At 44.4% G+C, this 27,939-nt stretch overlaps 1 protein-coding gene across 1 annotated transcript in view; it reads right to left on the bottom strand.

Moving 5' to 3' along the window:
- Nucleotides 1-1,716: 1,716 nt before the first annotated feature.
- Nucleotides 1,717-27,939, bottom strand: part of LOC137415109 (E3 ubiquitin-protein ligase TRIM7-like) — a 30,218-nt gene continuing 3,995 nt past the window's right edge. The window contains exons 2-8 of the mRNA XM_078770148.1: nt 27,345-27,794; nt 21,557-21,652; nt 20,246-20,479; nt 19,836-19,858; nt 14,732-14,859; nt 12,591-12,644; nt 1,717-3,785 (exon numbers count right to left, since the gene is read on the bottom strand). Coding sequence (XP_078626274.1) covers nt 3,256-3,785; nt 12,591-12,644; nt 14,732-14,859; nt 19,836-19,858; nt 20,246-20,479; nt 21,557-21,652; nt 27,345-27,755 — 1,476 coding nt within the window. The 5' untranslated portion in view covers nt 27,756-27,794 and the 3' untranslated portion in view covers nt 1,717-3,255. The remainder of the gene's footprint in view (nt 3,786-12,590; nt 12,645-14,731; nt 14,860-19,835; nt 19,859-20,245; nt 20,480-21,556; nt 21,653-27,344; nt 27,795-27,939) is intronic.

The raw sequence follows: 27,939 nt of genomic DNA, 5'->3' as shown, positions 1-27,939 counted from the left end.
CTTCATCATCCCACCACCATGTTTCCGAGTGCCTCGGTGGTCCTTTTGTCCATCCACATACCTCACCAACGGCTCCCAACAGACTAGCTTTCATTGACATCCAACCACTTTCAAGCTCAACCACATCATCCTCGACCCTACTCAGCCTCTCTTTTAATGCTTCCCTTACTGTCACCTCTTTCAACCTCCACACCTTCATTCTCGGTTGGTACTTCACCCGCCGAGCTCTCCTCGCACCTTTCACCCTTACGTCGCAGACAACCAAGTGGTGCTGTGAAACAGCCTCCTCCCCCGGGATCACCTTTGTGTCCCGGAGATGCCCCCTATCTCGCCTACGCACCATCAGGTAGTCAACGGTTGTCGTCGACCCACCTGACGTGTATGTAACAAGCTTATTATCCTCTTTCTGGAACTGAGTATTACAAATTAACAAATCAGCTCCATCAGCAAACTCCAAAATCCTTTCACCTTCTCCATTTCTCACACCATATCCAAAACCCCCATGAACTCCGTCAAAACCATCCATACTCCTTCCCACATGTCCATTTAGGTCTCCTCCTACCACAACAACTTCCTCATCTTTTTCTTCATCGCTTCGACTAACCTGCGGAGCATATCCCGAGATGACGTTCACCAAGAGCTTTCCAATCATCATTTTCACCATCATCAACCTATCACTCACTCTAGTCACACTCACCACACTGTCTACAAACTCCTCAGAAAACAGGACACCAACACCATTCACGCCCTCCAGGCACCCTTGCCACACAAACTTGTATTTCTGTCCCTGCCTACCCTTCACCATTCTCACACCACTTCCCTTCCATCTCGTCTCTTGCACACAACATTTGTCTACTCTTCTTCTGACCAATACTTCCACCACTTCTCCTGATCTCCCTGTCATTGTCCCTTCATTCCATGTCCCAAACCTCAGAAACCGATCTCCACTTCGGGCTGTACCCTGCCCATATGTAGTTGTAATTGTCATGGTTCCCTTTTTGAGGCAATGTTTTTATGACCGGATGCCCTTCGTGACGCCAACCCTCTTAGTCGTCTTTTACGACACGCAGGGATAAGGTGTACCTATTCTTATCCAGGGTACACACCGGGAAACGTTTAAGACATAGAAATTCTGGGGGGTGGGGTTGGGGGGGGGGGGCGGCGTCAAGGGAAAGATAAAATGAAAATAAACCCCTTCAGCCGGCACTTAGCTTGGCGTCCCAGAGAGTAGTTTCAGGAGCTTGGCGGCTGTTGAAACTGGGGTAGCCACTCATGCGGGAAGTGGTCCAAAATGGCGGTGTCAAACACCGCGCGTCGAAGACACAACAAGCGTGAGGCGAGCAGATTAGACGGCCTCCTTTCGATTCTCTACCGTCAAGTCCAATGCGGACTTCAGCTTCCAAGAGCCCAGCAGTTGTCCAAAACCTCGTGTGGGGAAATGTGGTATCTGTCCGTCGTCTTGTCCACCGTCCACACACGGCTCCAAGCTCTGGCATGAGGAAGCCCTCCGTCCGCCCGCACGCTTCGCCAGGCCCTGATCGACTCCGTGAATCACGACGGTCACGTAAATGACGTAAATACGTCACGTAGTCACGTAAATTGTAAAATTTACAATTTTGAATAACAATATTCCTCCCCATGGAGTTTAAACAGATTCCGATTCCCCACGAACTAAATTAGACTAAATTAGACTAAATTAGAAAAACAATAAATGTATTTAATTTTATAAACTTTATTAACAAATCAACAATCAGATTATAAATACATTGTTATAATCACAATGTAAATAATCAGAAGGGAATGATTGAACACAATGGAATGAATGAACAAAACGGAATGAACAACAACAACAACATGCATTTTAAAGGCCATTTTCCCTGCAAGAGCGGGGGTTAGCCTTGCGGTCCCCATGACAATCTTCTCCATTTGGCCCTATTTTCTGCATCTCTCCTGGTTAACCCCCGTGCCCGCATTTCTTCTTCCACTATCTTTAGCCAAGTCTTTCTCGGTCTTCCCCGTCCTCTGCTTCCTTCTACATTCATTTCCATCACTCTTCTCAACCAGTCACTTTCATCCTTCCTCAACACATGACCAAACCATCTCAACCTGTTCCTCTTCACAGCATCAATCACAGGCTCTATTCCCATCATCTTTCGCAATTCATCATTTGTCTTCCTCTCTCTCAACGATACTCCGCACATCCGTCGAACCATTCGCATTTCCACCCTTTCCAACCTTCGTTGCTGCTCTACGTTCATTACCCATGTCTCGCTCCCATAAATCATAACACTTCTCACACATGCAGCATACACCTTTCCCTTCAGCTTCAACGACACTCCCCTCATCATCAGCACGCCACTCAGTTCCCGAAACTTCTTCCATGCATATCTCACTCGAGCAACCGTTGCCGAGTCTGATCCACCTTCTCCATTCAGCATGTCTCCGAGGTAGCAAAATGCTTTCACACCTTCCAGCTTCACGCCGTCTCCAAGATCCAACTCAACATCTCCTCCATCTGCAGCTCCCTCTGTGCACACCTTACACTTGAATGTAGCTGCCACACTGGTTAATGACCCTCTCAGACCACTACATTTTTGATGAACCCACTCAGCGCACATTGTACATTGAATGGAGTTCACTCAGACACCCTTCCTACACACAGCACAGGGCCACTTCCCAGTTCTTTCCACCTCACCACATGCTTTACCACTTGCCATCACCTTCGTCTTTCCGATATTCACCTTCAGACCTTTTGTCTCCATACATTCCTTCCACGTGTTCATCTTTTCCTTCAGTCCGTCCATACTTTCCGCAATCAACACCAGATCATCTGCATACAACAACTCCCACGGTAAACCCTCCTTTACGTTCTGAGCCAGCACCTCCATCACAGCTACAAATAGTAGTGGACTTAGTACCGACCCCTGATGCACTCCCACCTTCACCTCAAACTCACCACTGTTCCCGTGCTTCGTCCTTATAGCTGTGCGTGCTCTTTTGTACATTGCCATCACTACTCTGATCAACCATTCCTCCACTCCTAACTTCCTCAATGCCCATGTCAATACTTTGCGTGGTACCCTATCGAATGCTTTCTCCAGATCAACAAACCCAAGAAACAAATTCTTCCTCTTCTCCATGTACTTCTACTGCAACTGCCTCACAATGAAAAGCGCATCTGTCGTTCCTCTTCCTGGCATGAATCCAAACTGAATGAACGAAATGGAAACGAACAAAACGGAATGAACGAAACCATTAAAACGAGCAAAACCGCAGGGAGTCACCATCATGTTTATAAACCCCAATCGCGGGTTTAACGGGGACCAGGAAGTTCCCCCTGAACACATGCAGAAACCGCGAGTCCCCGAAACACGTAAACTCTCCCTCCTCACAATCCAACAAGAACCCAACACGTTCAGGATTCCTCCGCACGGGCAGGATGGTTATTTGATTGTTGTGCCGTGTGAAGTATTCGTTTTCATCTTTCATTAAACACCAAGACTCGGGATTCCCTCCCATCCAGCACTCATTCCCTCCCCCTTTCCTCCCCATGGAGTTTAAACAGATTCCGATTCCCCACGAACGACTCGACCTCACATCGACCTCCCAGTAATGACGACCCGAGGAGAAACAATCAGAGGAAAGAACTTGTGCATAACGATCAAACCGATCAGGATGTTCCGGCTGATGATTGTAGGTCTCGGTTTGAGTCGCCGTCCTGAGATCCTGGGAGATCTTGACCCAAGGATTTGCAGAGTTTGGGTCCAGACTCGGGGTCCGTCCATCTGTGGACACGACGCGGGGTCACAGACTTCGTTAGACAAACGGACAGAAACAAACACATTTCTCTTTTACAACATTTGAAATATTAAATACATTTTTAATTTCACCTTCTTTACGAAACACAATTCACCTTTCTGTACCTGGGCAGGAATCCCCGACCATCCTCTTGTTCCCATATAACAAAACCCTCCCCCGAACATCCTCTTGTTCCCATATAACAAAACCCTCCCCCGAACATCCTCTTGTTCCCATATAACAAAACCCTCCCCCGACCATCCTCTTGTTCCCATATAACAAAACCCTCCCCCGACCATCCTCTTGTTCCCATATAACAAAACCCTCCCCCGACCATCCTCTTGTTCCCATATAACAAAACCCTCCCCCGAACATCCGGCTATTTAATTTTCGCCTTCGTTCGATTTTCTTTTAAAATAAAAATAATGACGTTTCATGGAAATTGTAACATCTTGTGAATGGGTTATGGGGTAACATAAACCTGGTGTTACCTTAACGGTCAAGGTGGCGGGTTTAACATCTTAAGGTCCTGAGATTGAGCACCTGTCGTACCGTTAAAATAACACCTGGGCCCTGTTTCTGGAAGGATATCACATATTTATCCACTGGAGAGCTTCGAGCAACCCGGTCCAGGTGGGCTGACTCAACCTGTCATCCTTCCGAAGTGGACCAGGTGAGTACCAGCTTACTGGGAGTAATAAACCATTCGAGTATCCTGCGTCGGAGTGGCGACCTGGCCAGTACTGCACTCCTTAGCCAATGAAATGGCGTGAAAGGAATTTTATTGTTACCTCCAACCAACGAAGGTGGACCGAGGTTATGTTTTTTCCCCTGTCTGTTTGTGTGCAGGATATCTCAGAAAGGTATGGACGGATTCGGACGAGATTCGGTGTACCGGTGGGGTAGGTGACAAGAAATAATTGATTCGATTTTGGTGAACATCCGGATCCGGATACGAGGATTATTTTCGTGATTCTTCTTCATTGATTGGTGGTTGTTCAGATGCAGCTTGTGGCTGTTTGGCTGCATCATTTTCTGGAGACAGGACGTGCACTGATGCAATGCCCCCATTACCAGTCGGCAGGTACTCATTTTGCCCACCTTAAAAGGATGACAGGCTGTATCAGCTCACCTGGTGTTCAACATCATGGCAGGGGCTCAAACTCAGGACCCGATCATTTAAAGCCAGCCACCTTAACCGTGAAGCCAACACCAACCTCACCATTGAATGATCGGGCTAACAATGATATACAGCACGATGTCTCAAAAAGTTATGGACAGATTCGGAGGAAACTTGGTGGATAAGTTGGGTGTGTGACAAGGAAGAGGTGATTCGATTTTGGTGAAGGTTCGAATCAGGATCTGATCAGTGGGATAAAAATGGAATGAATCAGCCTGATATGCCCTCTACCAGAGGTATGCAATCTACCAGTGGCATGCACTCTACCAGTGGCATGCACTCTACCAGGGGTATGCACTCTACCAGGGGTATGCACCCTACCAGGGGTATGCACCATACCAGGGGTATGCACTCTACCAGGGGTATGCACTCTACCAGGGGTATGCACTCTACCAGGGGTATGCACTCTACCAGAAGTATGCACCCTACCAGAAGTATGCACTCTACCAGAGGGTATGCACCCTACCAGAGGTATGCACCCTACCAGAGGGGAAGCCCTCTAAGGGAGGTAAGCCCTCTACCAGGGGTATGCACTATGCCGGAGGTATGCACCATGCCGGAGGTATGCACCCTACCAGAGGTATGCACCCTACCAGAGGTATGCACCCTACCAGAGGGGAAGCCCTCTACGGGAGGTAAGCCCTCTACCAGGGGTATGCACTCCGCCGGTGGTATGCACTATGCCGGAGGTATGCACTCCACCGGAGGTATGCACTCCACCGGAGGTATGCACTCTGCCGGTGGTATGCACTACACCGGAGGTATGCACTACACCGGAGGTATGCACTCTACCGGAGGTATGCCCCATACCGGAGGTAAGCCCTCTACGGGAGGTAAGCCCTCTACCAGGGGTATGCACTCCGCCGGTGGTATGCACTATGCCGGAGGTATGCACACTGCCGGAGGTATGCACCCTGCCGGTGGTATGCACCCTGCCGGTGGTATGCACTCCACCGGAGGTATGCACTCTACCAGAAGTATGCACTCTACCGGAGGTATGCACTCTACCGAGTGCCCTTGTAGTTATTACTGTTAACAGTGGCATTGCGTCTGCGGCACAGCCACACTTCCAGAAAATGATGCAACCAGCAGCCGAAGGCTGGATACGAAACAACAACAGAAGTAACATCTTGTGAATGAGTTTAAGTTATCCTCTCATTTCATCTGGAGCTCACCGTGAAGTTACTGGAATCTCTTGTTTGATCTCACCGTAAGGGGATTCTTCCTCACCTGAAATGATTGCAGTCGCGGGATTTGGGAAGTGGGGGGAGGGGGGGGGGAGGGGCGGGGGGGGAGTAGAGGGGGAAAGAGGTGTGGCTGGATGTGTGCGTTACGTTTTCCTTTTTCCAGAAGCACAGCTGGTTGTCTCATTTGTCTTATTTGTATTAAAGTTGTGGAGGTGAAATATTCCATCCTTTTTTTGTGCCTCCACCGACGAAGTCGCCGGAGCCATTTTGTTATCGGGTTGTCCGTCCGGCTGTCCGCCCGGCTGTCCGTCCGTCCGGCTGCGACAACTAAAGAACGACTGAAGGGATCTTAGTCAATCTTTGTGCAGGTGTGTATAATGAGGTAAAGATGAAAAGATTAGATTTTGGGGTCAAGAGGTCAAAGGTCAGACGTCCGTCAGGTAAAATCTGCTACCGCGATAACTTGTGAACCAGTAATGGGATTTTTTATCAAATTTGGTACAAGTATAAATGACGCTTAGATAAACTGATTAGATTTTGGCATCAAGAGGTGAAACGTCAGATGTCATGTCAGGTAAAAATGTGATATCTTGTGAACAACTGAAGGTATTTAAATGAAACTTGGTAATAATGTGGGTGGAGGCATATCGGTCTGCGTTGTGACGTCAAAGAGTGTCGTTCTTTTTATAATACATCGTGGAGGCTCGTGGAAGCGTGAGTGTGATTAACGAATCAGGACGGAATAGGACGCACAAGGAACAGTGGAGAGAGAGGGGGGAAACACCAATGGTCTAGTGACTAGTTGAAGGCCAAAAAGAGGGAGACTTGGATAAACAATGGGTATGGTGAGGAATGTGAGGCAGGAGCGGATGCATAGGAGGGACAAGGTGATCCAAGGTGTGGACAAGATGGATACAGAAGGAAACTCCAAGGAGGTGAAGATGGAAATTTGGGAGGAGGAAGAACTGGGGTGGATAACGAGGACAGGAAAGATCATGGTTTTGGATTGGGGACGATCGATTTTGGATTGAGATGATGGTGGACAGGTGTCTTGAAGACCTGGAGGGAAGAATGACATTGAAGAGAGTGTGGAAGTTGGTTTTACAGGTGGGAAAACGAGGAACGAATGAATCGAACATGAAATGAAGGAATGCTTAGAAAGCACGAAGGATGAAAAACTCTTTCTTTTTGGAAAGCATGAAATTATTTTGTTCCGTATTTATAGTGATAATGCCCCGTTTATCATTATTATACGAGTACTATATGCAATTCAGCCTGGTGTTGGCTTAGCGGTTAGGGTGCCGGCTTGGGATCCGAGGATCCTGGGTTCGAATCCCGATCGATCGCTGAATTAACGCCAGGGGGGTTGACTCGGCCTGTCATCCTTCCGAGGTCGGCAAATTGAGTACCAGCTTGCTGGGATGAATGATCTCGGTGTGTACCCCGGTTTAGAATAGGTACACCGTATCCCTGCGCATCGTAAGAGCGTGACCAAGGGTTGGCGTCAGGAAGGGCATCCGGCCACAAAAAAAAACATTGCCTCAAACAGGGAACCATGATCGTCATGGGGCCGGCAAGGCTAACCCCCACTCTGGCGGGGGAAAACGGCCTTAAAACGATCATTCATTCATATATTTACAAAATCAAAGATTCACAAGTACAGTGCTGTACTGTATATTTGTTTACCGATTATGTTTTTGTTTGTCTGTCTGTTACCCGTCATTCCACACCGATCTTAATGAAAGTTCACCATCTGCTAAGGCCAGTCAAAGTTTATAAGCCTATTGTTTTTGAGGTCAAAAGGTCAAGGTCACAGCAACGTCATGTTTCCTGACGTAATTTTTGTTAGATAACTTGGCACATAGTCGTTGTTGAGAGACTTCTGGTTTGCATCACCACATTCTACTCCATCAGCACTTTGAAATCAGTGGATTTGCTAGATCACCTTTCATCAGCCATGTTTTCAAGCGGTCAAGGTCAAACTTATCTAAAATGGTCAATTTTCATCCGATTGACGTGAAATTTGAATAAGATTTGCAGATTGGGTCACTGAATTAGTTTACCAAAATCAAAAAGGGCTAAAAAGGTTGAAGGCGACAAAAAGGGTTGGCGGCAGGAAGAGCATCCGGCCGTAAAACATTGCTTCAAAAATGGGACCAAAAAACAACAACAACCACGGTGCCCGAAAAGGCCAACCCCCGCTTTGCGAGGAAAAATGGCCTCTAAAGGTGGTTAAAAAGGGCTAAAACATCAAAGCAGATAAACCTAGAATGGCACTCGCTGGAACGCATACACGCACCTGAGTTTACGTTTTGTATCCTACTGATGGGCATATCTGAGTTCGGACCTGAACCAAAATGTCATCGCCTTGTTCTTGTTACCTACCCAATCCGTCCAACGAGTTTTGTCTGAATCCGTCCATAACTTTTTGAGATATTGTGCTATATATCGTTTTTGACCCAATCTCTCAATGGTGAAGAATCACTTAAAATTGTCGTATCTGGATATTGATTTGGATCTTCACGAAAATCAAATCAATTCGTCCTTGTAAAACACAGATTCTGTCCACCAAATTTCGTCAGTATCTACCCATGACTTTTTGATATATCCTGCTTACAGATAGACAAACGATCAGACAAACAGACCAACGGGTGAAAACCGAAACTCTGTCCACCTTTGGTGGTGGAGATAACAATCAATTTAGCTGTTTTTAAATGTTAACGGTTTCCATGACATCAATTTCACCCCATTACAATCAAATGGGATTTTTGTGATTTTATTATTCCCATATCTCAAAATAGTACAGACATCTATATCTACCATATAAACCACATTGTCAGTTTGTGTGTTTGTACAGATGTCTATCCCCCTTCACAAGGGAAGGTTTTAAAGGCCAATCCTTTAAAACGAATGTGTTCACTATGGTCTATTTTTGAGGACAAAAAAAACATGAAAACCACTTTCCATGAAATAGTAATTATGTCTCTTATATTGGACGTGTAGACGGTGGCTTGCAAAACAAGCCTCAAGGGCGGTGCACATCAGCGTTTTTTGTTTTTTAATAACAATAAATACAAGGGGCAGGGAGGTGGAATTTGCTGCACATGATGTGCAATGTGTGCAGAGTAAAACAGGTTTTCATTTACATCCGTAAGATGTCTAATAAATAAAAAAGACATGAGTACACCTGACACTCGGCCGAGGCTTCAGACTTTGGCATGCTCACGAGGCTGCACCATTGAATAAATTGTTCCTACCCATAATTTTTGACGAGCTTTTTACTCGTGTATAGATCAGAGAGTACGCCTGTACTTTCTATGTCGGGATGGCGCGGAAAAAAATGTCGGTCCCATCTGCGACCTGCAAAACTAAAGTTGGAGTATCTTCTTTAAAAAGTCACTTCGGTTACATATGAGCGCCTACCTGGTCTGTTCAGCTGATTGTCGAGGTCGGGATCACTTTTCAGTTCTCCAGACCATGGCCAAAGCAAAAACAGCAAAAAAAAACAGATCGGTCAAATTCATCTCGAATTCCGGGAATTCATCTTGTCGTTATCACCTGGTGTTGGCCTAACGGTTAGGGTGGCGGGCTTGGGATCCTATTGTCCTGAGTTTTAATCCCGTTGAATTAACGCCTAGTGGAGTTGATTCAGTCTGTAATCCTTCTGAGGTTGGCAAAAATGAGTACCAGATAACTGGTTGTAGGTAGACATTGCATCAGCAGCAGCCGCACCCACAGAAAAATGATGCAACCAGCAGCCGGGTGGCTGCACACGAACCACTCATCTTGTTGTTCATAATAGGCCGAATCTTCTTCAGATGGCATATTTCTGAGCTGCCTATATCAATGGCAATGATTCGTTCGGCCACCATCCGACTGAGTTTTACTTCCTGTAACATCCTTTGGTATTATAATTCTAATAGCTTGAAAGGATTCCACGAAAACTACGTAAAACTACATTTCTTTGCAAAATAATAGGACCGGGGTAGGCGTGGCTATGACGGTCGTTCAGCTTGATGGAGGCGTGGCCGCTAGACACATTTGCCTCAGTGTCGGCGTGATGCGTGAAGTCTTCACGAAGTCGTCTTCACTATGTGAAGTAGTGAAGTATGTCTTCACTATGCAGCTCGAAGTCTTCTCTTCACAGTAGAAACTGAGACTTGCTCACTTCGACCAGTGTTAAGCTGTGCTTGAAGCTGTTGTCCTGTGAGCCGCCTATCACGCAAGCTGTTGACTCTCAGAAACTTGTCTTCTGATTCTGTTGTGGCTTTGGGTCTGCCAGACCTCTTCCTGTCAGAGTTTCCTCCAGTTTCCAATATACTACTCCCTGCAGTGCAATATTGTCCAAATAATGCTTCGGAGGGTGTAATAACAGTCTGTTTCAACACTGCTTTTATACAGACAGGCGGTTTGTCATCAAGTAATCACCAGAGGTTGGGACACCTGTAGGAATTGTTTGCATTAACTTTCAAGGCTTAATTTACTTACATTGCTGCAGAGCAGCTGTAAGTAGTTAACCCATTATTTGTTCCCTGAAGAAGGCCTTTTTTACAATATAACTGTGCAATTTACATTATTTTCCCGTTTTTGCTAACCTAAACTTTTTTTAACCTCGAGCAGTTTACTGTTTACTTTTGTACCATTTCAGGTTATTCACTGGATATTAAACTGCGTAAATTTCAATAAAAACTGGGAAAATTGAGGTGTTCTAAAACCTTTGACCGGTAGTGTATCTTGACACTTTTGCTCCAAGATTGGGCAGCAAACCATTGTGTTATTCCACATTGTAAAAAATAACAGAAACAAGCGAATTTTAAAAAGCCAACAGAATCTTGTTTCTCACAGTCTGAGAGTCCTTTAGGTGTTTTTTTGCAAACTCCAAGCGGGCTTTCATGTGTCTTTCACTGAGGAGAGGCTTCCGTCTGGCTACTCTGTCATAAAGCAGTGATGGTTGTCCTTCTGGAAGTTTCTCCCATCTCCACACAGGATCTCTGGAGCTCAGCCAGAGTGATCATCGTGTTCATAGTCATCTCTCTAACCAAGGCCATTCTCCCCCGATTGCTCAGTTTGGCCGGGCGGCCAGCTCTAGGAAGAGTCCTGGTTGTTCCAAACTTCTTTCATTTAAGAATTATGGAGGCCACTGTGCTCTTGGGAACCTTCAATGCAACAGAGATTTTTTTGTTGGCTTCCCCAGATCTGTGCCTCGACACAATCCTGTCTCTGAGCTCTGCAGGCAGTTCCTCTGACCTCATGGCTTGGTTTTTGCTCTCATATGCATTGTCAGCTGTGAGACCTTATATAGACAGGTGTGTGCCTTTCCAAATCATGTCCAATCAATTGAATTTACCACAGGTGGACACCAATCAAGGTGTAGAAACATCTCAAAGATGATCAAGAGAAATGGGGGGCACCTGAGCTAAATTTCAAGTGTCATAGCAAAGGGTCTGAATACTTATGTAAATGTGATATTTCAGTTTTTATCTTTTTAATAAATTTGCAAAACTTTCTAAAATCCTGTTTTCTCTTTATCATTATGGGGTTTTGAGTGTAGATTGATGAGGGAAAAAATGAATTTAAACGATTTCAGCAACAGGCTGCAACATAACAAAATGTGAAAAAAGTGAAGGGGTCTGAATACTTTCTGAATGCACTGTAGTAAGCTCCTATGTAATTTCAGGGACTTCTTGCAACTTCAGTTGTCTTTCCTACTTTTCTTTTTTATCAACTTCGAGTGACCAATCACAAATGTAGATAATTATATAATGTTGTTATTAGAGATGTCCTTGCAGTTTGTAAAAAGTTGATGATCATGTACTGAGAACTGATCAGGTACTGAAATCATGTACTGTTGATGATCATGTACTGTATTCAGGCTGCTAATTTGTAGAGTCTCCGTATGTGGCTCGACTACAAGAGTAATCAAGTAATGTTGTAACCAGTGGAGTGTTTGTCGAAGCTTGAAGCAATAATTGATTAAGTGTAAATGAGGCAGTGATGTAAGGATTTCCTGTTTACTGCGAATGGCCAAAGAGATGTTGATCTTCACAAGCACATGATCAGATGAAAATGCATTCTTCGTTTGAAATTAGTTTTGGTGATGCATTATCTGTTTGAAATTTCTTTATATTTTGTCCTTGATGATTTTGTGGAAAAATTTTCAAAAGTGAACTTTCAAAATACAAGATAGCTTTAACTATGTTGAACATATAAACCATGTAAGAGAGAAAAGAAACAAGTGTATCAGAATGAATAAAAAAGGGAAACAAAATCAAAGGTAAGGGAACGAATTAAAGTCAAGAAAGTGGGAATTTTGAAAGATCATGGAAAAAGAGAAAAACCAAAGAAGGACAATGAATTTCCTCGTTAAATATCATTCTTTTCAATCCCTTCACCCTCCATGTCCCATTTCCCTTCATTTCACTTACAAAGACTTCTCAAGCTGCTCTGGTCCAGCTCAGACATTTGGAGCTCCACTGGCTCTGTTGAAAGAAGGAAAGATAAAGCAACATCACAATCAATGTGGATACCCTGCTGTTTATTTATACAGTAAATATTTTTTGCTTCAAGGAACAATTTATAAACATGAACAGATTTGAACAATGTGTGAATGCTAACGAGGCCTTTCCCGCATGCGCTGTGTGTGAATTTTCAGGGACTTGTTTCTGCTCATCAGGGCGCTTTTAACCTGCCGCTGCTAGGGAGAAGTGTGTAACTCACATAGTCTTTTTAAACATGATTTTCAGCATTTAAACGAGTGGCAAATCATAGATGATTAACCATAATTGTTTTGCTCCTGGATGAAAATCAGACTCCTGGAAAAATAGGAAATACGAGAAATATCTGTGGATGAGACCGAGAGGTGTTTAGTTCCGTTCATTTCCTGTTAATACAAGCGAGCTGTGGATACACACAAAAATACACACACACACACACACACACACACACACACACACACACACACACACACACACACACACACACACACACACACACACACACACACACACACACACACACACGCCTTACCTTCAAGCAATAAATGCAAAAATCAAGTATAATTTATCTTGCCCCCCCCCCCCTGGAAACAGGAAAAAGGAAACAAAGAAAATGTATTTATACCAGCCCTCACAGCTCCAAAATCTCTTTTGGTCTTTTGCTCTCTGAAGCAGGTTCTAATCAAGGATTTGCCTGTACTTGGCTCCATTCAATGTTCCCTCTGTCCTTACAAGTCTCCCAGTCCCTGCCACTGAAAAGCATCCCCACAGCATGATGCTGCCACCACAGTGTTTCACAGTGGGGATGGTGTCAGATGGGTGATGAGCTGTGCTCTGTTTCTGCCAGAAATAGCGCTTTGCATTCAGGCCGAAGAGTTCAATTGTCGTCTCATCAGACCACAGAATATTTTGCCTCGCTCGTAGGGTCTTTCACGTATCTTTTTGCAAATTCCAGGCATGCTGTCATGTACCTTTTTCTCAGGAGTGGCTTTGTCTGGCTTCACAAATCCAGCCATAAAGCCTAGATTTGTGAAGTGCTGCAGACTCTTGTCCTTCCAGCAGGTTCTCCCATCTCAGCCAAGGAACTCTCGTTCTGTCACAATGGTCATTGGGTTGTTGTTCACCTTCCTTGACCAAGGTGCTTCTTGCCCGGTTGCTCAGTTTGGTCGGACGGAGCTTTCAACATTCTAGAAATTGCTTGATACCCTTCCTCAGATCTATGCCTCCTCACAATTCTATCTCAGAGTTATACGGACAGAACCTTGGACTTTATGGTAGTTTCTTCTCTGACATGCACTGTCAACTGTGGGACCTTGTAAAGAAAGGTGTGTTTCTTTCTAATATCATTTCCAATCAATTGAGCTCCATTAGCTCTGTTTGAAACGTGCCATGTTTGTTTTTTAATTTAACATTTTTTTGTCAATGCACTAATTGTATTTTATAAACTTTTATCTTGTAAGCAATCTTTGATTGAAAATTATGAATATGTATGCATGTGCAATTCAGCCATTCGCTGCCAGACATGCTTTCGCCAAACCATTTTGATTGATCGATTGAATTGGCCATAGTGGATTCCAATTAAGTTGAACATCCATCTTAAGGATGATCAAAGGAAATTGGAGGCACCTCAGCTCAATTTGGAGTGTCATAGGAAAAGTATTGAATACTTGTTGACTCAAGACATTTCAGCTTTTCATTTTTAATTATTTTGAAAAAGGAAATTCCCCAAAAAATTAATTCCACATTATGGGGGTATTACGTGTAGATTAGTGATCAAAAAAATCTACATTTTATCCATTTTAAATTCAGGCCGTAACACAACAAAATGTGAAAAAAGTCAAGGGGTGTGAATACTTTCTGAAGGTACTGTACGGTATCCTTTAAGGTGCCCCAAACACCGCTAAGGTGCCCCCAACAGATTATGTCCTTATGAAAGTTGTGTTTGAGAGGAAGACGATGATCTTTGTCATTTATATACTTTTCACTTTTCTATTATCCTTCCTGGTTCTCTCGCATCTCATGTTCCCCAAAGAATTATTCTCCTTACAAAATAGCACATTTTTGTCACTCACTCATTATATTCTTCAGAAAGTTCTCATGGAGTTCAATGAATGAGCCCAGATTCTTCTCCTCCTTGGAGAAGTCCAACACTGTGGGTTGTGCCATCTTCAGAGATTGAAAATGTGACACCGACTCGAGCCTTGGTATGAAAAGGAAAAACTTCAGGGTCAGGGGGTCATTGGAGGAGAAAAAGGTTTGTAAAATGATATCATAAAAGCCTCATATATAGAAGATATAGATAAGCTTCTCTCAGCGGTCCTTCGATTGTGCTCCAATTACTTTCGTTCTCTCAGTTTTCCCAGTCTATCCACCACATACTTCCTTGTTTAAAATCTCAACTCAAAAAAATATATATATATTTCCTTCTCTGTTCTTATTCGTTTATTCGTTGTTCTTATTCGTTCGCTCGTTCTTCGACCACGTGTTTCACCCCCATTACCCCAGATAGTTTTCACTGCTCAATTTTAAAATGTTTAAACTTTCCCCTGAAGTACTGCATTCTGTCGTATATTATAACACCTTTTTCTTGTTCTTCTATAAAAGGATGCTTTCAACTTGCTCACCAAATCTATTCATTCCAAAACAAAATTCCATCTATTACAGTGCTTCTTTCATACATTCCCTAAACTCACCTGCACTCCACCCTCCCCCCCCCCCCCCCCTCCAGCGTAATTAAACGTGTTTTTGACTCGAAGGTCACAAGAAACTCATTTTGCAATAAATGTTCGTTTCCCATTAATCGTGCACTTTATAAAATCCAATCTCACCCCTCCCCTCCAAATCTTCCCCATCACCACTCCCCTCCAAAACCTCCCCATCACCCCTCCCCTCCAAATCTCCCCACCTTGCCCCTCCCCTCCAAATCTTCCCCATCACCCATCTCTTTCAAATCTTCCCCCTCCCCTCCAAATCTTCCCCATCACCCATCTCTTTCAAATCTTCACCCTCCCCTCCAAATCTTCCCCATCACCCATCCCTTTCAAATCTTCCCCCATGCCCCTCCCCTGCAAATCCTTCCCATCACCAAATCCCTTTCAAATCTCCCCCTTGCCCCTTCCCTCCTAAACTCCCCCCACACCCCTCCCCTCCTAGACTCTCCCTCACTCCTCCCCTCCTGGACTCCCCCCTCACCGCTCCCCTCCAAATCTCCCCCATCCCTTTCAAATCCCCCCCCTTGTCCCTTCCCTCCTAAACTCTCCCCTAACCCCTCCCCTCATAAACTCCCCCCTCACCCCTCCCCTTCAAATCTCCCCACCCTCATTTCTTCTCCATTTCCCCCCTCTCACCCCTCTTCCTCAAAGCATCCTCCCCCCTTCTTACCCCTTACAACTCTCACCTTCATCTCCCCCAACATTCTGCCTCGCTCTTCCCCCTCCTCAAATAACACCTCACCGCCCCTCACCCAATCACCATCAAACCTTTTGTCCGCCCCATCCTTCCCTTTCTGCAAGCTATTCAGAAATCTCTGACACACCTTCAACAGCTCTCCCTACCTCCTCCTCCTCCTCCTCTTCCACATCTTACCCTACCCCTCCCCCCCTCTGTTCTGTATCCGATGCTCCATCTTTTCCTCTTCATTAACGGTATGGACCTCAAACATCCGGGGCCTTCGCTCAAACTTGACTGATCTCTCCATACAGGTTGCTTCTGACAAACCAGACATGATCTGCTTAACAGAAACTTTCCTCCTTCATGATGTCTCTGATTCCTTAGTATCTCTCCCGGGTTACTCCCTCCTCCGGTATGATAGACCTGAGCCTCGTCCTGGAGGTGGGGTTGCCATCTTTATCAAAAACTCTCTTCCTCACTCGCCCTGCACTGCCCTCTCAACACCTCACCCCCAGGAATACCTCTGGCTATGGGTTCCCGTTCGCTCCCACCTTTTGTTCATATGTGTGTTGTTCCATCCACCAAACAGTGATGACTCCATCTACATCTCACCGTCTGATAATATGGACCAAGTTCGATCTACTCATCCCAACTCTCTCTTCCTCATATGTGGCGATTTCAATCGTCACCATGCCAGTTGGCTGGGTGTGGGTACCTCTCTCACCAGCCATGGCTCCTCAGCAAAGAACTTCTGCGACTCACTGGGACTGACACAATCTGTCAATTTCCTGACCCGTATCTCAGTCAACGGAGCATCTTCTCTTCTGGACTTGGTTATGACTAACTTCCCTGAGAATGTCTGCTGCTCTTCTTCTGCTCCAATCGGCTCATCTGATCATGTGCTTGTTAAAGTGGACATCTCTCTGACCATTCTCAGAGAGCCTCCTCAGCGTCGACGAATCTGGCATTTCACTCAGGCCAACTGGCACGGTCTTCAAGCAGCCATCAATCATCTGGACTGGTTTCCCATCTCTACCGCCTCTGACATCAACTCATCCTGGGAATTCTTCCAAAGTAAATTGCTCTCTCTCATGCACAGATTTATCCCATCTCGTCTTCAGTTGTCATACCCTTCCTCCCGTCCATGGTACACGGAATCTGGTGGTGAGGCTGTTGCCCAAAAACAACTTGCCTTTGTCTCCTGGAAAGCAAATCCAACGGAAGGAAATCTCATTTCCTTTCACAAAGCCCGAAACAAGTGTGTGTCCACCCTCAGGAGACCCAGGAAACAATATCTCTCCATTCTCAACACCGAACTCTCTTATCTGTCTCCCTCTTCCAAATCCTGGTAGTGTCTGGTCAAATCTGTTTCTGGTGTTTGTTCCCCCCTCCATCCCCTCCCTTACCTCAAATGGCTACACAGCTGACTCCGCACGTGAAAAAGCTGAATGCCTCAACTCTGTGTTTGCCTCTAAATCTTGTGTCTCAAACGCATCCCTCTCTGTACCCACCGTACCCAGCTGCTCCTGGACTTTGTGTCCTTTCCTCATGACAAGGTGGAAAAGTTTCTGTCAACCCTCGACTCTGATTCCGATTCTGCAACTGGACCTGACGGCATCAGCCCACGGGTCCTAAAATCCTGTTCTTCCGCTCTTTCACTCCCTCTCTCTGTTCTCTTTACCCTCTCTTTTGCTCAAGGTCATCTGCCATCTGCTTGGAAATCAGCCAACATCTCCGCTTTACACAAAAAATGTGCAAAAACAGATCCTAGCAACTAGAGAACAATCAGCCTTCTCCCAATTATCAGAAAAGTCATGGAATCCATCATTGCTTCGGATATGAAATCTTTCCTCTTCTCCAATGGCTTGATCTCTGATCATCAATTTGGTTTCAGACCAGGTCACTCTACTCTGGACATGCTGCTTCTGCTTTCTCAACAATGGACGGAGGTCCTCAATGCCAAACACGAAATTAGAGCTGTCTCCCTTGACATATCACATGCCTTCGATACGGTCTGGCACCCCGCTCTGCTCACCAAACTCTCCTCCTTTGGTATCGATGGAAATCACCACGCATGGCTTGTGGACTTCCTCTCTGGTCATAGTCAATGTGTGGCCCTGAATGGGTTTCTCTCATCTCCTCTTCCTGTTCAGGCTGGAGTTCCCCAAGGCAGTGTTCTGGGCCCTGTGCTCTTTCTGGTCTTCATCAATGATCTCTCTGAATCTCTTGAAAATCCTCTCTATCTCTTTGATGACGACTCCACTCTCTGTCGCTCCATTCCTCATCCCTCAGATCGGCAGTCTGCAGCCTCCTCACTCTCTGCAGACCTGGACAAAATCACAGACTGGGCAAACAAGTGGAACATGTCTTTCAATCCTGACAAATCTCGCACTCTTACGATGTCTCTCCGAAAAGACCGACTGGACAACCCTCCCATCCACTTCCTGAATAATCCTCTCCAAGAAGTTCTGTCACTCAAGCTTTTGGGTCTCACTATCTGCCATGATCTTTCCTGGGAAAACCACATTTCAAATCTGGCCTCCAAAGCCAGTTGCCGACTGGGCATCCTCCGTCGTGCGAAGTCCTTCCTTGGCACACCTGAACTCACCATATACAAGGCTTTCATCCGCAGCTCAATGGAATACTGCTCTCCCCTCTGGGCTGGTGCTCCTGCCTCACACCAAGCTCGTCTTCACGCTGTTGAAAGCAAAGCATTCAGAATCATTGGAATCTCCCGCGATGAGGCTAACTCGATGCGATCGCGATTAAGCGATCTCCGAGGGCGTTTCACTCACTCACCGCAGGCAGGTTGGTGGTCTTTCCGTCTTCTACCGACTCCTCTCAGGCCTTGCTCCACCAGCTCTCTCTGGGCTCTGTCCCCCAAATATTCCTACAGGTCGCACAAGATCTACCTGCAATCCTCTTGTGGTTAAAACTGCCAAAATAAAGACTCTCTGCTCACCTTCACTCCTTCATTCCTCTTTTCTCCCACCTCTGGAACAAACTCCCTCACTCTCTTCAATTCCACTCCTCCCTCCAGGTCCTTAAAACAGCTGTTCACCACCATCTCTTATCTTCCCCCATCCAAAACCTTGATCTTTTCTACCCCTGCTAATTTCACCCCAAATCCACTTTTTTGAAATAACAACTTCTTTCCTGGAAGTCCTTGTTGTCCTTGTGTTTTATACTTCTCCCACCCTCCCCCACCGCCTTCCCACGCCTCCTCCCCTCAAGCCATCTCCCTCCCACACATCTCCCGATGTACCTGCTCTCAAATGTTGTGTTTGTGTGCTTCCCCTTCTCTCCCCATCTTGTCTGCCGCTCCCTCTTTTTATATATTTTGTTTGTCCGTTTGATTTGTTTGTGTGATAAATGTTAGCTCTTTCACGAGCCTCGATTCTGTATACAAAAAAACAACAAAAAAAAAGACTTGTGGCTGAAATAGAATGATGGATGGAATTTATATTTGCGCCAATCTTTCGATGAGAATGTATAATTCAACAAATATATGAAAAGGAGAATGGGTGAAACAAATAGACTTGCTAAACTTTTATTTTCTTCATGTTCTCTAATATAATATGGACTCAGGTTACATTATATAACAAGGCTCATCAAATGGGAACGAGTTGAGACATTTTTGTGAATTACATATTTTTGGAAGAAGTAGAAAATATAATATATCTGGAGATGATTGAAAATGAATGATGGTTCTGAAGAAGGAACAGAGAGGAGGAAAAAAGCATGATGATGTGTCAAACAATGTGATGGACACCATCACAGTCTCACCTTTTTATGACATCCTTATAACCCTGAAAAGGAAGAAAACAGTGAATTACCTCAAGACTTCTTCGTTGATTAATGCTCTCTTCATAAATGTAAATAATGCTTCATAAATGTTGTGGTAAATGTGGAACTATAATCCCGAAACAAGAGTGATAAATGAACTTCCAGGGTCTGTGTCAAGGGCGACATCTCCACATCTGATGGTATATTCATGTTGTGTTATTGTCCTTCTGAAGTACAATGTACCATTAATTCACTCTCTGAGCAATACCCCAAGTCCGAGCATTCAATCGGTTCTCATGTCCTGAAAGTTTATGATTAGTCAATTTTCTTCTCTTCTAAAAAAATTAAATTTATTAAACATTGACAATTAAACATTACCACTTTTGTAAAAGGTGAAGAAGAATGCCTACCTGTAAAAAAGAAACAGTCTCAAGATCCTGGAGTGCTGCTTTCAATGTGGAATTTGTTTCCTGGAGAGAGTTCAACTGCTCCTTCACCTTGTCCATCTGCTTCTGAAGAAGACAAATCTTCTTATTTTGCCTTTTGATCACCCGACTCTTCACCAGATCCACGGATTTATCCACATATTGGTACAACGCCAATCGCTTTTCCTCCATCCTGTCCACAGTCCCTTTGCCTGAATCCTGGAATAAATCAATCATTGTGTGATTAGAGTTAAACGTCAAGAATAAACCACCAGAAAGAAGGTTAAACCTAAAGAGAACAAAGAATTCCGACTGAGGAAGGATTAGGACATATTGCACGAGTGCATTTAGAAGGACATAATGTTTTGGACAGGACACTTATCCACAACACTTATTGGGGTGAGTTGATGGGTAGATGGAAAATTTCAACATTTACCCAACCGAGATGAGGGAGATTTTAACTAGTTCGCATGTGATGGACAGAATTAGGCAGAAAAGGTATAAATCTTTAAAAGTGAAAAATAAAATAAAATTTCAGATTTCCTGATCACAAAAAACACCAACACTTGTTCAGATGTGGACAGAGTTTGTTTCCAGAGAATTGCACAGAGGTGGGCAGTAATATTACAGGATACCTGCCCACCTCAACTCTTTTCTCTGGCTTGTGAAATAATCTTCATGAAAAAGTTCAATCCCACTCTACCCTCCACGGCGAGGTGTTGGCATCCCACTACCCTCTCCCATCATCCTGAACCATCCAAACCTGCAATATTTTACCACTTTCACTATCTCACCACTTTTCACCACCACTCCCCACTTCCCCAAACCAATCGTTTTGCAGATTACTGTGTTCTTCACATCTTGTTATTTTTTCTTTTTTGCCCATGAATTAATTCCCTCACCTTTTCAGATTCCACCTTTTGCCCCACTGCCCCACCGTCAATACATTTCCTTTTTTCACTCTGTATCTTGCTCTTCCATGAGCTGACTTTTGTACCCAAAAAGGGCATTTTAAACAATAACTTGAAAGCATTTTAAGGAGACAACTTTCAAAAAAAGTCTGGTCAGTTGGATTTTAAAATAAATCTGATATTAATGGTCATGGATTGAAATTGTTTTGGGTCAGGTGGTTGGTGGCTCGTGTGTGTAGATGGCCAGAGGTGGCCTGAGATGGCTGAGATGTAAGTAAGATTGTGCAGTTTGAGCTGTGGTGATGTCACCCATTGTAGAACAAATGTTTTTTCCAGATTCTAATTCTCTTCCCTTCAATCACGTCCATTCCTTGGTACTTCATACCTGTGTTTGTTTAACCTCCTGCTTCAACTGATGGAGTTGGGATTCAAGGTGCTGCGTTGACCTTGATAGTTCAGGACACTTTGCAGTCAAAATGCCCTGCACAGAATAAATAAGTCCAGGTAAAGGGAATTGTTCATCTGTATGTGGAAACGATGAGGCACAAACTGCACAAAATGATTTTAAAATGTATTTGCAAAAAAAGTGGAGACAAGACATTTATAGATTCCAAATTAAATATCAACTCTTCTTTATTTATACAATTGTATGAGAAGAGAGCTCATCAACATTATTATCATGGTGAATAATTGATAGTTAAAGGAAGCAGAGGTGGACTATAAAGGGGCACCCTAAATCTGGCAAATAAAATACATTTACTTCTTCATGCAGCTGTATGAATGAAATTGGCGCCATTTATATGAACTTTTCTGGACCATTACTTGGTTCCTCCTCAGAACATAAGGGTAGACCAGCATGCACATGAGATTTTTTGAATATCCCTTCTTTTCTATTCTTTGCCATTTTTTACAAGCTATGAAATGTCGCTTCTTTACCATACTTTGCCACATGGCACATCCCATATAAAGAGGCCTTTTCCATACCCCTGGCATTTTCCCCAAGAATTACTACCGGAGTCAAAAAGTTTCTATGTCCAACATTTTGGGGATCGCCCCCATGAGCCAAGCAAAAATAGGACCACGGGTCCTGAAGCTCACCTGGATCAGGAGCAACAGTCAATCAAACTCCCCACAGACCACGATATTTTTTAATGCGGTGAACAAACTTTTGTACATCATGAGTGATGATGGTTGTGATCAAATTTCATTGAAATTGTGTGTGTAGTTTCAGAGAAGAGAGCTAATACCAATTTTGGGTGGGACCGGGGGGGAGTCAACCCTCACAACCCCCTCCCGTGAACCCCCTTCATATGCTCAGATTTTGATTCAGTCAATACACCTTCATTAGGCATCAGATATGAAGTTTGTGGCCAAGTTTCATCAATATCGTATGTGTAGTTTCAGAAAAGAGGGCAAATACCAATTTTGGGTGGGGCCCCACAGACCACCTTAGACCTCGAGTTTTTTATGCCATGAACAAACATTGGTACATCATGAGTGATGAAGGTTGTGGACATGTTTCATCAAAACCGTGTGTGTGGTTTCGGTAAGCGTACTTCCATTGCGAGCAAAATCATGTCAACCATTATCGATATAGATGGAAAGTCTTTCGTCTTTTCAAAGAACCTAATCAAAGATCATCATTTTGGATTCTGTGTCATTCAACTTTGCAAATGATTTTGCTTCACAATTAGAAATGGTTAGAAGGCTTGAATCTGAAACAAAACGTCAAGATACATGTCGATATAACATGGCTTGGACATATTTTAGATAATCAATACTAAGTAGCATCCTGTTCTACTTGTCAAGCTCACTAACTGCTGCATACAAGAAAGCCATCATACCTGGCTTCTTTGCTTCCAGCACTTGCACAAATGACTCCACATTATATAGTACAGTACTGTATCCTGTAGACAGGCAGATACAGCAGCTGCATCACTGTCTCACGATCTGGAATTGTTGGACAAACAAAATGGATCACACCTTGCCTTCTTGGCAAATCTCTCAGTCTCACACCAGAAGGACCATTACATAAACCCACATATTTCCATGTTCAACCACTGAGTGTCCAAGAGATTCAGTGTCTAACTTCTGACATCTCTTCGGTTGAAGATGTTACACAGTTGGTTTGCAAAAGCAACCACAGATCGGGCATCCTCTATCCTGTTAAGTCATTCCTTGATGGATTTGAGCAGTGAGTCTGGATTTTGGGAGTTTTGCAAGAAGTGAGTTCGTGGCAGAACCCTATGGGGGGTTGAAGGGTGAGGAGACAGAACATTAAAAGGGGAGAGGGTGAAAGACTAGCAAGGACACAGGAGAAGATAGAGAGCCAACCAAGCTGTCAGCGATGCTGGAGTAACAGGCCCAGGGATGCCACATTGCTGAAGGAGATTCCACTGCTTTTGAAGGCCTCGATATCCATGGATTCAAGTTGAAAAGATGTGAAATAGGAACATGAGCCCAGAAGGAAAGCAATACAGTCATACCCCGTTTTATTTCATTTCGACCTACCGCCATTTCGACCTACGTCAAATCCGACTTTACGCCACTCTTCTAGAGTAAATTTCAGTTCAGCGAACGTCATTATGTGCGACTTTACATCACTCCTACATCATAATCTCCTTTATCTCGAAGGAGAAGACCATGCCAGGCTACAAAGTCGTGAAGGAGCGGCTAACGCTAATGCTTGGGGGTAATTGCACCGGCGACTTCAAGCTGAAGCCGCTCTTGTTGTATCTTGGTATATCATGTGTGAGTATGAGGAGGAGCTTTAGGCGCAAATGAGGAATTGAATGAGGATCTTTGGAATTAACTTGGTGAAATGAGGCATTGGTCGAAAATGGTTGTGTGTGTGAGAATCTGGTTATCGTTTAACTTGGTGAAATGAGGTAATGGTCTGGGTTGACCGGAGAAAGTGTATGAGTGGTGTATTGAGGACATGTGTAATGGTGTTGAGTGATTGACTTGCATGGGATGCAAGTGGATAAATGGAGAGAATACTTGGTGTGTGGGAATAAATGGTGTGTGGAGTGAGTCGTGTGGATTGAGTGGTGTGGAGTGCATGGTGCGAAGGAGTGGATGGGGGAGGATGGACCCCTTCACGAATACCCGGGGTTGGTAGTTTAAAGTTAGGTAGAGGGAGTAGGTAAATTGTTTGGAAATTGACATCTGTGGTGCAGGGAGTAGCAAGTTGTTGTTGATGCATATCCTTGTAAAGAACCGATCGACGTGTGCATGTGCACATGTGCATGGATTTGCAAATGCCTGCCTGTACGTCGTCGTTTCTGCGTATATCGCATCGTCCAAAAATAAAGAAGCAAGCAACTTCGGCCGCTCGATGAAAGACGGGGCACGCCTACGACTCGGAGGCGAGCGTCGATCCCCGGGGCGGCCAGGTTCACGGAACCCTGAGCTCGTTCGTTAGTCACAGACGACACGACACAACCACCGGTGAAACTGCTCGGACACGTTGGGTAAAGCACGCCGTGGTGAAGCGGGCCACGGAGCCACTCGGCACACAAGCCAGCTCATGGTCGACACGTCCGTGCCGGTCACCCCGTTCGAGGAGAAGACCCGACCGATAGAAAACAATGGAGGGACTCCCGACGGGGAGCGGCAAAGATTCAGGGCGAAGCCGCAGCCTCCTCCAGTTATTTACTCTAGTTTTACGAATTACGGTGTTTGTCTTCATTTTAAGGCATTTTAAAGACATTACGCCCGGTTTTCGTCAAAAACCGAGTTACGTCACGGCTTATGGAACCAATTAATGACGTAGGCCGGGGTATTACTGTACTCCATTGAGCTGCAGATGTAAGCCTTGTGGGTTGTTAAAAATTATAATTTTTAAAATTGAGGCAATGAGGCAATGGCTTTCCAAGCCAACTCAGATATTTAGTTGGTCCAGGAGGGATTGTGGATAATGGAGATGTTAACACGTTTGAAGACCTGAATTGCAAGTGTTGCTTAAATGGAGTAGATTGGAGGTTTTTCCAGTTGGTCGTTTTAAAGAGACAAAGTGAGACAATGACATTCGCCAGGGTTTACAATTCCAAGTGCTGCTCCAGCTTCTTCTTTTTTCACACATGTTCAGAGAGGGAAGAAGCTGATGCCTGCCTGTCTGGAGGATGAGTGGTGCTGCAGAAAGGGTGGAGTTATAAGCAAAATTTTAACCTGAGACTGGTTTGGGGCCTTAGATTTTCAACTGGGAGTGGATCCCATTGAGACTCAGGCATGACTATGAAAGTGGAAGAGAGCGAGACAATACCAGATTTGGATAAATGCTTGAGCCATATCCAGGAGATACAGAATTGATCTCTTTTCTAACATTCAGAGCCTCAATCCATTGTTGGAAGAGCAGCAGATGGAGGGCCAGGGAGGTTGAATGGGGTTAGAAACCAAACTGATGGTTTGAGATCAGGCCATGAGAGAAAAGGAAGGATTTGATTTCAACTGCAATGTTGGATTATTAAGGCCCTTTCTGTCAATGTAAAAACCTGTCTGTGCTCATTTGTAGACTGGTGTCCTTGTCAATATCAGTGCACATTTCAAACAGCCATTTTGTTTGTGGAGAACAATTCAACTTTGGTTTCCAGTAACATCATAGTTTGTTGAAGGAGTTTCCATGATTAATATGCTGGTCCTCTTTGAACAGAATATTAAAATGAGATCATTAAAAAAAACTCTAAAAAAATTGTTGCTTCATCCTTTCGAGCAGTCGAGTAATTTGTTAAAGTCTGATTGTCGTGTCATCATAAATATTATTGAAGATCTTTGAAACCATGAGAAGACGACCATTGGCCAAGACTCAGTATGAATGTGGACATTGTGATGCAAGGAAGTAAAAGCACAAGAAAACAAGCACCAGTAATGGATAATACCAGGCCTGTACATTACCTCTTGGTAATTGTTGTAACTGGAAGTATTTTTTATCCTTTTATATGAAGTTTAACAACAGCCTGGTGTTGGCTTAGCGGTTCGGGTGCCGGCTTGGGATCCTTGGATCCTGGGTTTGAATCCCGGTAGATCGCTGAATTAACACCAGGGGGGCCGACTCAGCCCGTCATCCCACTGAGGTCGTCAAATTGAGTACCAGTTTATTAGTAATTCCCTGTGGGTTGGAAGACGTGACTTACAGGGTTGGCGGCAGGAAGGGCATCCGGCCATAAAATATTGCTTAACAATGGGAACTGGTGTTGGGCTAGCGGCTAGGGTGCCGGCTTAGGATCCTAGGATCCTGGGTTCGAATCTCGGTCGATCGCCGAATTAATGCCAGGGGGGTTGACTCAGCCTGTTCATCCTTCCGAGGTCGGCTAATTGAGTACCAGTTCACTGGTAATTCCCTGTTTGTCGTTGAAGGCGGCAAAAAGGGTTGGCGTCAGGAAGGGCATCCGGCCGTAAAACATTGCTTCAAAAAGGGGACCAAAAAACAACAACTACCACGGTCCCCGAAAAGGCCAACCCCCGCTTTGCGGGGAAAAAATGGCCTCTAAACGGTGGTAATGGGGACCACGGTGCCCGAAAAAGGCCAACCCCTACTCTGTGGTGGTGTGGTCACCTCTAAAGGTGGTGCCATATGAAGTTTAACAATAACAGGTTGTTTTGTGTGGTTTTCATGAATATACCTGGGATGGTAAAGTGGTTTCAACCTGTATCTTTTATTAACACACACTTCCCATGATTCAACATCTCAAAATGCTGTTCACACACATTATTCTTGAGCATCGCTTGACATTTCATCTGCAAGCTTTTTCAGAGATTTGGGTCTATATCCTTCGGCCCAGGGCTATGAACAATCTCAGCACAAAATAGTTAATTTGGTGAGCTCTCAAGCCTACCTTTTTACCTGGAAAATCAATAACCACCTTTTCTGTCAGTTGTTCAATTTAAAAGACTTGTTTTGATCCTTCGCTCATTCTACAACCAATTGATCTACAGTAGTGTCGGGGAAAGTATCATCAGAACGTAGTCTTTCTATAAAATAACCTCCACTTGTGAGGAATGTTCTCAGTTATGAGAAATTTTCATGATTACAGAACTTGCAATTTATCAATATCTTACATCTTTTGGGTCTTTGTTCTTTCAACTTTCTTTGAGAATGGATTTTATATTCTTGGAGATAAATTCAAATGGATAAAATTTACATGAACAAATAAACTTTTCATATATTTACTTGCCTTGAGTTCATCATGAACAATCTCCACAGGAACAACTTTATGGTTCGTATGTTGTCCAACCATGCACATCACACACATCAAGCTTTCATCATCCTTGCAATAGAGTTGTATTGGCTTGCCATGCTCGGTGCATCTTCGCTCCTCCACGTTTACTCCTGGCACCAACTTCGTCTTCTCCACCAATTTGGCAAGGGCCACATTCTTTTGACATTCTGGTTTTATCGGAAATACTTTACGGCAGTTCGGACAATCACAGACTGTGGCCTCTTCCCTGCTTTCCCAGTGTTGCTTGATGCAGGCTTTACAAAATGAATGGCCACATGGCAGAGTAATTGGCTCCTCGTACAGTTCAAGGCACACAATGCATTGAAGTTCATCTGCACAAACTCCAGTCATGGAAGAAAAAGCCATTTTCTTGCATCAGAGAAGGAAGTGGAGCAGAGTTGAAACCTGTAGATCGAGAGGGGTAGTCATAAAAACAAAACTTTAAAGGTAAGAAAACATCAAGTAAATTACTATGGAGCACAATTACCTCAGAAACAAGAGAGTTCATAGAACACGATACCCCACTCAGTGTTAAAGTCTATACAGGAAT

Source organism: Myxine glutinosa, chromosome 1, assembly GCF_964187855.1.
Source record: "Myxine glutinosa chromosome 1, kmMyxGlut1.1, whole genome shotgun sequence".
NCBI classification, from domain to species: Eukaryota; Metazoa; Chordata; class Myxini; order Myxiniformes; family Myxinidae; genus Myxine; species Myxine glutinosa.
This window is presented reverse-complemented; position numbering and strand designations above follow the sequence as displayed.